Genomic DNA, 14,539 nt, shown 5'->3' with positions numbered 1-14,539 from the left:
CTACAGTACTTTGAAAAAATACTGTAATTAGTGTCTTAATAAAGTCTGAGAAATCTGAAACAAAAACAAAGGGGATATATAGAGGAAAAATATCAAGTTTAGTAAATCTAAACTCTGAATACAAGAATGAAAACCTCAAGGGAAAAAAAACAACAACGCCTAAGTTTAAGAAATCCCCTAGAAACTAGAGTAAAATGATAGAAACTAGAAGAGAAAACCAGAGGACACTTCCCAGAAATCCAACACTTAAATAATGGGACACCCAGACATTGAGAATAATGTAAACAGGAAGTCATCACTAAAGAATTCAAGAACATTTCCCAAGATGGACATGAGTTTGTAGGCTTCACTGACAGCCCATCACAGTGGATCCAATATCCAATAGACCCACACCAAAGGACATCATGATGAAATTTCAGAATATAGTGAAAGAGACACTATATAAACAAATTTTCTCATCTGTGAACTTGATACATCTGGTTATTTAGGTCTTGTTTTAGGTCCTTAGATAAGGTTTGCTGTAGGGATCATGGTTTTCCTTCAGTATTGACAGTGAATTTTATTGTGTTACCAAAAAATTCATATTTTTTGTTTAAAATTCCTTGTTATTATTTGCTTTGTGCCCTGCTATGTGATCCCTTTTGTTAATGTCTTAAGTATACTTTAAAACAATATTTACACAGTATATCCACTAGTCATTAACTGCATTAGGCTATCTAATCTTGTTAGCTAGCTATATTTATTCATTTATTAGACCACTTGTGAAAGCTTGTATTTGGGTCTGGTGTAATAAGTTATACTCCTCTTCTGAGGTTAGAACCAATTGAAATATAAGTACTACACGTCAGACACATAAAAATAAAAATATCATCTATTTTACCTTTAAAAACTGGACTAGAGAATGTCCTGACATATGATACCTATTATTTCATCCAAGAATTACTGTCAGGTCAGAAGCATAGCTAGAAAATCATGGGTCCTCCCTGCAGAAAGAGTTAGTTTCAACTCATGGTGAAGAGCAGGATAATATGCATTCTCACATTTCTCAATTCAAAAGAGGATGAGAAATTTAAAAGTTTAACATTTTTGCTCTTCATCCCAACTTAGTAATCAGGACAATCTATTCTCTTTCCAGGTGAAGGAATGGGGGTACAAAGAGGTCCTAGGATTATTACTAGAATAATGACTGGAAGTCAGTGGCCCAAAGATGTGGATGACCAAGTCATCCATATCCTCACTAATTTTCATTTGCTTGAGCTTTCAGGTAATGAGATAGCAGGATTAAAATCTCCCACTGAATATTTATGTGTCCATTTTGCTTTGTTATTTTATCCAATTATTTTCCTTTATTAATATTGATTTATTTTGAAAATATGCTCTTAGGCACAGAATTGTTATATCTGTATGTTGAATTATTTCTTTTGTTATTATGTGAAGACTTTCTTTACCCCTTTTTAATGTTCAAAACTCATTTTGTCTTTTATTAATATAATGACATCACCTTTCTTTTGGTTATTATTTACTTGCAGTGTGTTTTTCCAAGCTTTTACTCTCACCCTTTATGTATCATTTTATTATGGTGCTAAATTTCTTTTGAAATCCAAACTGAGTGTCTGTTTTCTAATTTGATGCAGTTCATTTCATTTAGAGATTACTAAATTATTTGCATATGGCTTTAACATCTGATTTTGAGCTTTGGGCATATTTGTGTGTTTATTTGTTCCTGACTTCTACTGGATTTTATTGACCCTCTTTGCTTTAATGGATTAGGAATATATATGTTCCATATGAAGTTTTTAAGTTCTTGGGCTTGAAATTTTAACATTCATTAAAGTATACATTTTTCTTGACAAAACCTAAAGTAATTATTTCTCACTTCTTTCCAGAACATACAAATACTTTAGAATGTTTTAACAATTGTTTGCAAATATTTTAATTATATCTTTTAAAATTATACCTAATCATTTTGTTATTGTTTTCTTAACCAACATGCTTATATACAGTAACCTAGCTAGATGTTTGCCAATTACTTTGAACACTATTATATTAATAACTTTCATCCCACTCCATCTGTGCTGTTTATTTTTATATACATTTATAATAATACTTTAGAATCATTTGGGGAGTGTTAAAATACATTTATTTATGCCTTCATTTTTTCCATACTGTATAACTTTGTATAGAATCCTACATTCTTTCACAGTTAGAATTTTTATTTTAGCTTCTATTATTGCTCTTGAAAATTAATATAATATTTTGTTCTGTTAAAAGCAATCTGCCCTTCCTCTTGAGTGCTTTAAAATTTTTCTATTTTTGGTACATTGAATATTACTACTATGTGTCCAGGTATATCTTTAGTATATCTTAATTTTTAACAAGTGTTTAACCCCATATTATCACTAAGTTCAGTTCAGTTGCTCAGTCGTGTCCGACTCTTTGTGATCCCATGAATCGCAGCACGCCAGGCCTCCCGGAGTTTATTCAAACCCATGCCCATCGAGTCAGTGATGCCATTCAGCCATCTCATCCTCTGTCGTCCCCTTGTCCTCCTGCCCCCAATCCCTCCCAGCATCAGGGTCTTTTCCAATGAGTCCACTCTTCTCATGAGGTGGCCAAAGTATTGGAGTTTCAGCTTCAACATCAGTCCTTCCAATGAACACCCAGGACTGATCTCCTTTAGGATGGACTGGTTGGATCACCTTGCAGTCCAAAGGACTCTCAAGAGTCTTCTCCAACACCATAGTTCAAAAGCATCAATTTTTCAGCATTCAGCTTTCCTCACAGTCCAATTCTCATATCCATGCATGACCACTGGAAAAACCATAGCCTTGACCAGACAGACCTTTGTTGGCAAAGTAATGTCTCTGCTTTTTAGTATGCTATCTAGGTTGGTCATAACTTTCCTTCCAAGGAGTAATCATCTTTTAATTTCATGGCTTTAGGATATACAAATCTTTTGTGACTTTACTAACTAGCAGTATCTGACCAGTCTTATATCTTCACACATAATTTACAGATCACTAATTTTAATTGTTCCAATACTTGTAAATTCTTACAACTAAGCCTGTAGTATATAAATAAGGACTGGTATATTTAATAAACTTTATAAAGAACCCCCTGCTAATACAGGAGATACAAGAGACATAGATTCAGTCCTTGGGTGGGAAGGTCCCCTGGAGGAGGGCATGGCCACCCACTCCACTATCCTTCACTGGAGAATCTCATGGACAGAGGAGACTGGAGGGCTACAGTCCATAGAGTGGCAAAGAGTCGAATGTGACTGAAGTTACTTAGCACACACAATATTTAGTCTTTATTATCAATTGCACAAAAAATGGCATTTTAAAATTTATATATAAAAATTATTTTAGAAGTTTCACAATACTTGTTTTAAAAAACTCACAACAGTAATATAAAACTGTTTAAACTAATTAAAGAAAAAAAATGTGTGTCCGACTCTGCAACCCCATGGATACCAGGCTCCTCTGTCCATGGGATTTTCTTGGCAAGAGTACTGGAGTGGGTTGCCATTTCCTTCTCCAGGGAATCTTCCTGACCTAGGGATTGAATCCAGGTCTCCCACATTGTAGACAGATGCTTTACCGTCTGAGCCACCAGGAAAGCACTTTTCATATGAGATGTATGTCTCCTTTCTAAAGTCTTCAGAAATCTATACCACATAGTGAGGAAAAAGACCTGGATGGTCATTATGGAATAAAAAATAACATTAGAAACTGAAAAAAAAAATCCAAACAGTATTTTCTCTGCTAAAAACTCTATCCTGAAAAATAAAAGCTATTTACTATTAATTGTTGGAGAGCAACCAATAATCCATTTGATGCAGTAACAAGTGATAATGATCCCTGATATTACCCAGAACTGAAATATCTCAATACATCATAATACTTTAAAGTAAACTTTGGTTTACAGTCATAATCTCCCATTAATGTTTTAACTCACTGTTTAACTTACTAACAATTAAAATTACTTCATTATTCTCACATAATCTGTCAAAAAGGAAGACTACTCTTGGTTATAAAGCATCAACCAAAATAACTATGAAAGAACTATAAATAAATTTCACACCATTTCTCACAGAGAATAGAATAACAATCCCATTTATTAGTCAGACTCTGAATATCAAATAGAAGATCACAGAGGTGACATTCCATAAGGGTGTTCATGATTATCACAGACCTTGTCTCTTCAACCATACAGTCACTCTGCTCTTGTTATTGGATTACATGGAAGTCCCCAAGGAAAACTAGAAAATAACAGCATTTTTTTTTCAGGATACACCCTAGATTAAAGTGACTCAATAGTCTGGGTGAGTCTATCAATTATATTTCCTAAGAGATAAGAATGGATTAATCATTTAAAAAATGGTAAACTGTTACATAAACCATATCAGATTTGTTAGGCACCCAAATGTCCAGTCAATATACATATGGCTGATTTTAGTATAAATGACCATTCAAGTCTATCAAGTAATGACCAAGGGTAATAGTTGTTATTGAATGTTACAAGATCCATAGCAACTTTATGTAGCAAGTACTTGCTTAGTTAATATTCTCACACTGAATCTTTGCTATTACATTCCCTACTTTTCTCTCAGATGTAAAATTCCAAGTTTGCATCTAATTCCAATATTTTATTCTATACTCTGTGTTGCTGTGATGTAATTTTATGTCTTTATATTAAAAGAGATTGAACTTAAGGAAGTAAATATTTTTCCAAAGAAGTCATACAAATGTGAACAGATACATGAAAAGATGCTCAACAGCACTAATTATCAGGAAAATTCAAATCAAACCCACAATGTCATATTGCCTCACAACAGTTAGAATGGCTATTATCAAAAACAGTATGTGAACTGAGAACTTCCAGATGTTCAAGCTGGATTTAGAAAAGGCAGAGGAATCAGAGATCAAATTGCCAACATCCAGTGGATCATCGAAAAAGCAAGAGAGTTCCAGAAAAATATCTACTTCCACTTTATCAACTACGCCAAAGCCTTTGACTGTGTGGATCACAAAAAACTGTGGAAAATTCTTCAAGAGAGGGGAATATCAGACCACCTGACCTGCCTCTTGAGAAATCTGTATGCAGGTCAAGAAGCAACAGTTAGAACTGGACATGGAACAATGGACTGGTTCCAAATTGGAAAGGAGTATGTCAAGGCTGTATATTGTCACCCTGCTTTTTTAACTTCAATGCAGAGTACATCATGTGAAATGCCAGGCTGGATGGAGCACAAGTTGGAATAAAGATCGCTGGAGAAATATCAATAACTTCAGATATGCAGATGACACCACCCTTATGACAGAAAGTGAAGAGAAACTAAAGAGCCTCTTGATGAAAGAGAAAGAGGAGAGTGAAATAGTTGGCTTAAAGCTCAACATTCAGAAAACTAAGATCATGGCATCCAGTCCCAGCATTTCATGGCAAATAGATGTGGAGACAATGAAAACAGTGACAGACTTTATTTCCTGGGCTCCTAAATCACTGAGGATGGTGACTGCAGCCATGAAATTAAAAGATGCTTATTCCTTGGAAGAAAAGCTATGACCAACATGGACAGCATATTAAAAAGCAGAGATATTACTTTGCTGACAAAAGTCGGTCTAATCAAAGCTATAGTTTTTCCAGTAGTTATGTTTGGATATGAGAGTTGGACTATAAAGAAAGCTGAGTGCCAAAGAATTGATGCTTTTAAACTGTGGTTTTGGAGAAGACTCTTGAGAGTCACTTAGACTTCAAGGAGATCCAACCAGTCCATCCTAAAAGAAATCAGTCCTGAATATTCATTGGAAGGACTGATGCTGAAGGTGAAGCTCCAATACTTTGGCCACCTGATACGAAGAACTGACTCCTTGGAAAAGTCCCTGATGCCGGGGAAGACTCAAGGCAGGAAAAGAAGGGGACAACAGAGAATGAGATGGTTGGATGGTATCACTGACTCGATGGACATTAGTTTGAGCATGTTCCAGGAGTTGATGATGGACAGGGAAGCTTGGCATGCTGCAGTCGATGGGGTTGCAAAGAGTCGGACATTACTGGGTGACTGAACTGAACTGATTATCAAACAGACAAATGGTAAGTGTTGGCAAGGATGTGGAGAAAAGGGGATCTTTGTGCACTCTTGGTGGGAATGTAAATTGGTCCAATCACTATGGAAAACAGCATGGAGGTTCCCAAAAAATTAAAATATAGAATTACCATATGACCCAGCAATTCCATCTCTGGGTATATACCCAAAGGAAATGAAAACAGGATCTCAAAGAGATATCTGCACTCCCATGTTCACTGCAGCATTAATCACAATAACCAAGATACAAAAACAGCTTAACTGTCAATAGATGAATGGATAAAGATGTATTGTCTATAAAATCAAAGGAATGTTATTCAGCCATGAAAAAAGAAAATCCTGCCATTTGCTATGACTTAGATGAAGTTTGAGGGCATTATCCTAAGTGAAATAGGTCAGACAGAGAAAGATGAATACTCTGCTACATCACTTGTATCTATAACTTAAAAAAAAAAAAGCAAACTCACAGAGACAGGGTAGATTGATGACTGCCAAGACCTGGGATGTAGGGTAAATGAGATGTTGTTCAAGGGTATACACTTTCAGTTATAAGATAAGTAAGTTCTGGGTATCTCATGTCAAGCACAGTGACTACAGCGATTAACACTGAATTATATACTTGAAAGGGCTAAGTGAATAGATCTTAAATGTTCTCACCACCAAAAAAAAAAAAAAAAAGGTAGTTATGTGGCATGCTGGAGACATTAACACTACAGTGACAATCATTTTATAAAATACAAGTACATCAAATCAACATATTGTACACATTAAACTTACATAATGTTAGAAGTGGAGAAACATTTTTATGGTTTTGCAGTTTTCTGTCCTGGATTAAAGTTATCAACTTATTCATTCACCTACTTATTACTAAATGCTACTCAGTGAATACAGAAATCAATAATAGATTCCCTTTTCTCAAAGAAAGGCAGCCATAGACTTGAGTCCAAAGATCCTTAAAGACCATGCAAGTATGTGTATAAAATAATATCAAAACATTCTTCTGTACTGATATCTACTTTTTGAATCTTTTAAAATAAGTACATGCACAATTTTCTTAACTTAGTACCCTACTAATGGACACTTAATGGTTTATGACTTTTCACTAACAATGCACAAATTAACATTTTGTGAATAAATATGTGCATATTTTAAAAATTATTCCCATGGAATTTTTCCACTAAAGCAGAATTTAGGTGTCTAGGTAAGTGTACATTTTAAACACTTTTGCTATATTTTGGCAGTCTTCCTTAATAAAGGGCTATATCCTTGCCAAACTGGTTGTCATCATCTCTCTGTCCTGTCTTTGTCAATTGGACAGTAGGTTAACTGACACTTCATCTTGTGTGAGATAATATTACTTCATAGTACCAACCATCAGGCAAGTGCCCAAGTTTTCACATTACATTTGTTTTTGTAATAGCATGGCTGTCTGTCTACCTCTACCAGACTGCAAGCCACCAAGGGCAGAAATAGGAATTTATTGTCATCTTTGTGTGTTGCCATTAGACATAGAAAAGTTTATTTTAAATTACTTCATTTTTGTTTAATTTATTAATGTGAGAAATCATCAAACTGATTATTCTTTTATGGGTTTTTGGCTGAGCTTTAGTATAATTTATAAGCTTAGTAAATTAAGTTCCTTTAAGAAAACAATCACTACATCAAATTATTGTGGGTTTGGCCTTGCCTTTTTGGCATGCAAAGATTTCTTAACAGAAGTTCAGGCCAGGTTGTGATTTGACCTGAAACTGCAGCCCTGACTGCCAGGCTCTTCAAGAGATCTTTCATTCTTTCTATATAATTCTCATCTCAAGGGACCATCATCCTTAGAACGATCGCATTTATTGGTAATACCTCTACCTCCAATGTTAAAATGGCATCTGACTGAAGATGAGATAATCCCTCCTCGTATTGCCTGACTCGCAGACATAAGATTTAACATCTTTCTATTTTCATATTTGTACTCACCACAGTACCCTCAAGCCCAGACCAGTGCCTGGCTCATGAATGAATGAGGAGAATACTGACTCCAGAAGGCATAAAAAAAAGTTTTTCATGAATCCAATCCAGGCACCTCCTCACAGTGCTTTCAAAAAGAGAAGTAAATCCCTTAAAGCTCAAATTTATGTAGTTATCTTGGAAAAAATTTTAATTGCCTAGAGTCCACACAGCGCCTTGTTATATTCTAACATAACAAGGAGTATAAAACCATGACTAAAATATGCACACTCCACTCCAGTCTCTACAAAAAAAAAAAGGAATTGCTAGTTTATTCATCTTGCTTAATGACATAGAAGGGCAAAACAAGTACCCAAACAATGAATAATAACACAAGCGCTCAGACTGTAAAATCAATATGTCAGATCAGTAGAGCTGAGCTTCGTTTTAATGCTCTCATCCCTGAACGCAGTGGAGCTTACTTTCTGAATTATATATATACGTATTGACCTAATTACATAAATATTGACTTTTCCTTATATGAAGCTTTTTTTTTTCAGTCTCACTGTAATTATGATGTCAATATTCGCGGCCCTAGTAACACTGAATTTAAACCTGTTAACTGTGACTGATAGTGGCACACCATGAGATAATCCAGACAGTCTCACAGTCTCAACACATGGGTGACACTAGATAACAACTTATAAATCAGGAATTTCTTAGGTATATCATAGAAAGGTAAACTTCTTTAAGAAAATAATCTTAAAGGATTAAATAATTATTTCATCCCCAATAACTGGGGAGACGGCCTCCTCCCTCAGTTTGTTGGGTTTTACAACACATAGAAGTAATAACCAGGATGTGACTAGATTTTGGTCTATAATGTTGTACAACATTTTTTTTTCTTTAATCAAACACTTCATCCCTAACTTCAATCCCCAGTCCATCCTACTACTAAATTCTTTGTTCTACTGACAGGTGTCTATACCCCTGTCCCCATAGCTCTGAGTGTGTATAAAGGGTATCATTTAATATTTGTTCTTATTCTTTGATATATTTCAATAAGGATCTGTGCATAGTTTAGCCTAATACAAAGTATGATCTGTATAAATTATACTTTTTAAAAATGTCCAATTTAATTATCTCTCCTTACATGGCTTTATTTTCATAAGAAAAGATTTCACAACAGTCCCTACCATTGTTACATCTCTGGGCCACGCACTAATACTATACCTCAGGACATTTTAATTAAATTTCTTTACTTCGATAACATTAGAGAAATATTCCAAATGCTTTCAAAAAGCTAGAAAGTACTTTTTACTTTGTTCTCATAAAGTTTCTTAGCATTCCCACTCAAGGTCTTATACGTTCCAATTTAAGAAATGCAGAAATATGTGTCATATTCATCTTTTAGCATTAGGTGAAACACACAGGGAATGCTACACAAAATAATTAAAAACGATCGTGTCCACAATTTGGGTAGAGAGTCGTTCTAGAAGGATCATGGTGAGGTGGTGTATCCATCATTCCATGATTTTCTTATTTGCCTCTACAGGGATGCCAGAGGAGATGAACTTCAGTGATGTGAAGCAAATCCATCAAACAGACGGTGGTAGTACTTTAGACACAACTGGAGCAGGATGTACGGCCGCAACTGAAACTATGTCACTGACTCTGATGGGTGTAGTGATGTTATTTCCTGGGCTTTGGTAACAGCTGTTCTGCCCTGACACACATGTCTTAGTGGAGTCTTGATTTCTCCCTTCTCTTGCTCTGAGTGGAATAAGGTATCTTTTCAAACGTAACAATTATATTTATGAGAAGGTACTAACTTCTTGGAAGCCAAGTTGGCATGTTGACAAAGTACCTAAAAATCAACGTTTACATGATAGAGCATTTGAAAACATGTCTCTTTGAATCTAAAATATGAATCTAATTTAAATGTTCTTAAATGCTAACATGTTAAACCTGCAAATGTGAAGAGCACGGAAGTGACTTTGAATGAGATTGTAATTTTATTATTCTCAATTCCAACCTCTTCCCTTTTAAAAGAAAAAAATGTTTTCAATTGAAGGTGTATTTGCAGGATGATGAAAATAATACATAGCTTTTCTTAAGGTACTGGAATCAGAATTTCATTAACTGAATCAGAAACAAGCAATGGCAAGTAGTATGCATGCATTTTCAAGATATTCTTCCATTTTTATAAGCTATAGAAAGAAATGACTGAAAGCCTATAAATTATAGAGTAGATTGCAAGGAGCATTTCACATAATTTCATTGAAGATGCTTGATAATTTTTATCCACTGTAACTAAGTCACTGACAAACATAAAGCTGAGTATTTTGATAGCATCTGACTTGTATCCCATTATATACAAAATGCATCTTTGGTATTGTGACTCTGTTCCCTCCTATCTCTCTGCTTCCTAATGGATTTATCTATGTTGCAAAGCACATGCCTGCTCTAGGAATATCTCTAATAAAGCTGTTAATTATTTGGTGGAAAATTTTAAAGAATATTGATCATTTTCTCCTAGAAAAAAATGACATATTCATCCATTTTCAAAATGTTATTTCAAAAATTTGCTGTTTTTTAAAACTTGGTATTGAACAATTGTCTATATATTTCCAAAGTTGCTATGGATATCTAATGCACTAATATAGAAAATACGGCATGCGCTGTTTTAGCTCTTTTCATATTTTCGCATTAGCAGAGCCACTAATCCATAGTCCCTGAGTTCCCAGTTGAGATAAGTTGCCTCAGCAGACACTGCTAATCACTGCACTTAAAGGAGAAAGAGATAAGTCAGCATTTATTAGGAAGTATCATATCCAGTCAATAACCGGGAAGTATAATTAATACACAGTGACAGAAGAGAAAACAGAAGTGCTGAACTTATAAATTTTTTTTTTTAAATCAAAAAGATTTCAAATGACCTCTGAGAAAGAACTGATGGGAACTCAATCAACAACAAGCATTTGTGGGATAAAATCAATCTGTCCAAATAAGGAAACTATATGATCAAACCCTATTCTCCCTCAGGTTCTCAATTATAGATGAGAACCTGGTGATGGTCAGCTTACACCACAGTATTTTTAAACTGCCAAGATAAGTCAGATTTTTCTTGTCTGTTCAAATATGACTCTGAGTTGGAAGTGCTATTCTACCTGCCAATTCTGGATGCATTTTCCTAGGCTTCCACTCCACCTTAACATGATCTGCTTGGATTTGAGCGCATTTGCACCACCATGCTCCAAATATTATAAACTTAACACTTTTTTAAATTTTAATTTCAACTTCAACTCTTTATTTAAACAGCTCTGAAATGTGTAATAAGAGGTCAACCAATTGTGGCACTCCAGCCCAAGCCACAGTTGGGTTGCCACGGCAACACTTCTGACCCAAACCTGAAGGGTCTTCAAAACAGCCAACTAAATAACAAGGTTCAGCAATCTAAGATGTACCTGGATAAGAATAGTTGATAAAAGATAATTTTAAATATTGTAGGAAATGGTTAAAAGCAGAGTAGTAACAAAATCGATAGTATGAATCAGTATCTTTTTATCAATTAAATTTTACATACTAAAATGGGTGCTGTCTACCGCCATATAGACGTTTAGGAGACAATACACATACCATAAACGATAAAGCTAGAGCTCAAAACACTTGAGATTTTCAGAATTTATTTAAGAGCCTGAGGCATACTTTTTTAATATTCTCAATGGGGTCATTCTTTAACACTCTGCTCTGAACCACCTTACATTTGTATAGCTCTTTATAATTTACAAGGCTCTTTCAGAGGAGACAAAGCATATCATGTGACTTTCCTCACTTCTAAAGGATGGGCTCATTTTTTTTTTTTTTTTTTGGAAGGGGCTCAATTTTTAGTCAAATAAAGCAATAACACTGAGTTGTTTGCTTTATAAGAGTTTTCCATTAGTAAGGTTAAAAAGTTTTTAAGCAATGGTAAAGTTGTTAGAATACATGTCTACTTTCTGAGATGACTTAAAGGATAACATTCAGGTGAATATATATGTATTTTAAATTATCTTCCACAGCTATAGTCATATTTTATACTGGGATCAATTAAAGGAGTTTTCTTGAATTTCTGAGTTATTGTTGTATAAATTAATCTGAAACAGTCTAGTATTCTGCATGTATTGAGGAAGAATCAGTTAATCTGAGGCAAAATTCAGGGCCCTTCCTTTGCATATACACCATGATAAATGCTCTTACACAAAATCTTCTTTAGTCTCACCAATAATATTATCATCTCCATTTAACCAATGAGGAAACTGAGGCTAGAAATATTATGTACTTTGTTTGGTGTCATACAACTAGTCAGAGTAGAATCAAACATATAAGTAATGTCTCTAAACAAACCATATACGTTCTTGGTTCAAATATATAACAGTTTCAGAACAGTAGTACAAAATCTTAAAGTTAGCATAAAAGTCATTTAAAGGTGATTTGAGTCTCTAAACAAGGATTTAAAAAACAAGTAAAATTAACTGTACAATCCTAATGTATAATTATAAAATTGTAGATTAATATAAAAGCATAGGAAAAAAGAAAAATGCAAACATGAACCTATTCTTTTGTACTAATCATTACTCTCTCACATGTGAAAATTTCATTCAAATACATCAACTGCTAAAGTAAATCAGCTACCAAAAATGAGAAAACACACATATATATTTTCTATCACAGAATCATAACATTTCTTTTTGTTTTCTCAGCAACTTAAGGGTTTAAACATTTCTTTGGACATAAGACACAGGATGGCATAAAAATATGATGAAAGAAAGATAAAGAAGAAGGGAGGGAGCATGTGGCAGAACATTATTTGTAAAAATCTTAGATATGTCTTTTATCCTCTTATTTGTCCAGGAACATCTTATCAATGAAGTAGTGTCTGGAGTGTTCTTTTCTAATTAAAGGAAGAAGTTAATACACTATTTCCTCCCAATACTCAGCTCTTCTGAAGTACTCAATAATGATGCTTTGAAAAGGACTCAATTAGTTTACTACTAATTGTTTTCAATCACTAAAAATATTGTTTCTATCATCAGAACCCTTCAGGTACAATCAAAATTGTTTCTTCCTGAGTGAATTCATTCAACCCAGACTTGTGATTTTTTGAAATAAATCATTGAGCAGTCTGTGATAACAGTATTTCTTTAGGTTGTAAACTTTGGTATCCTATGTAAAAACAGGTTGTGTGAAAATTCAGCAATAATTCATGTTATTAGGTATGACACTGGGCATATTAAGTTTTTTTTTAATTATAGACTGTTGTATATCAATCATTTCTGAAAAATATAGACAAAATTTTCTCAAGTTTGAAATCTTTCTTTGCCTTTGCTAGAATTAAATGATCACTGAATTACATCATTTTGTAAATGGAGTTTCACTCAAATGAGTCCTTAAACTAACCTATTTCCATGTGCAGAAAAAAACTGAAGAATTTCATTACAATATGATTCACATCTTCACAGTAGAATGGCAATAACTATTTGGAACAGAGTGCCGGGATGGAAGTTTGTGGATAACTTTGCAAACATCTGATTCAAGAGTCTCTCCCCTTCCTGCACTTGTCAACTGTCACATTGGAAGCATCTTCACTGTGAAATATTGGGTTGGTCAAAGAGCTTGTGGGAAATTTTCTATAGAATTTTAATAGAAAAACCCGAATTTTTTGGCCAGCCCAATATATATATAAGAGATTATGCATCTCACCTTCCCAAGAAAGTTTTCCTTTATCACAGAGCAAGAGGAAGGGGATAGAGGAATTTGAAGTGCCATAGAGTTAAAAGCAGATCAGAGAACAGCTAAGGAGCAAATTGGTTGGAGACAGAAGGAATGGAATTGACCCAGAGGAATCACTAGGGTAATTCGGTAAGTAAATTCTACTTCTGTGAGTTTCAGTACCCACCTTTGAGCACCAGTGCCCTGAAGGAACTAATCGCCTTAGAAGGAGGGAAAGTGCAGAGTCTCTCTTTTTGCCAGATTACCCAGCCAAGGCCAGCAGCAATAAGGAGGCAAACAAAAAGCCTAGTTTGCGAAGCAAATGCTATGAGCAGTACAGTGTGTTTAGCAAGCACCTGTCTTATTCTATTTCTTTAAGAAATCTAGGCACTGACCAGTAAGTATTTTTAACAACAGTAATTTCTTCAGAATAACAAGACCCCCATAGGATAAACAAGGATTTCAACTTGCAAAATCGTGGTCAAAATTGTCAAAGACTTCCAGAATAGAATTAGTCAAGTCATGGTGCTTTTCCAACTCACCCCACATGCCCATTCCTCTCCTTCTCACCAACATACACACACCCATGCCTCACAGTCCCTTGCTATTGTTTCTATTTCCTTTTTATCTTCTTATCTGTATAACTGAGTTAGCTGGATCTAACTCAGAATTACTTAACAGGACTAGATAATGCAACATATATTTAAGACCCACCTGGCACATGGTAATCCTTAACAATTTCAGGTTTGTGACTTTCCCATT

General features: G+C 34.6%; 1 protein-coding gene across 1 annotated transcript in view; it reads left to right on the top strand.

Annotated features, from left to right (window-relative positions):
* Nucleotides 1–13,436, top strand: part of GPC5 (glypican 5) — a 1,486,194-nt gene extending 1,472,758 nt beyond the window's left edge. The window contains exon 8 of the mRNA XM_070471523.1: nucleotides 9,582–13,436. Within this exon, the coding sequence (XP_070327624.1) occupies nucleotides 9,582–9,739 (158 nt within the window). The 3' untranslated portion in view covers nucleotides 9,740–13,436. The remainder of the gene's footprint in view (nucleotides 1–9,581) is intronic.
* The last annotated feature ends 1,103 nt before the right edge of the window (nucleotides 13,437–14,539 follow it).

The sequence above is a fragment of the Odocoileus virginianus genome, chromosome 8 (genome assembly GCF_023699985.2).
Source record: "Odocoileus virginianus isolate 20LAN1187 ecotype Illinois chromosome 8, Ovbor_1.2, whole genome shotgun sequence".
Classification (NCBI taxonomy): Eukaryota; Metazoa; Chordata; class Mammalia; order Artiodactyla; family Cervidae; genus Odocoileus; species Odocoileus virginianus.
This window is presented reverse-complemented; position numbering and strand designations above follow the sequence as displayed.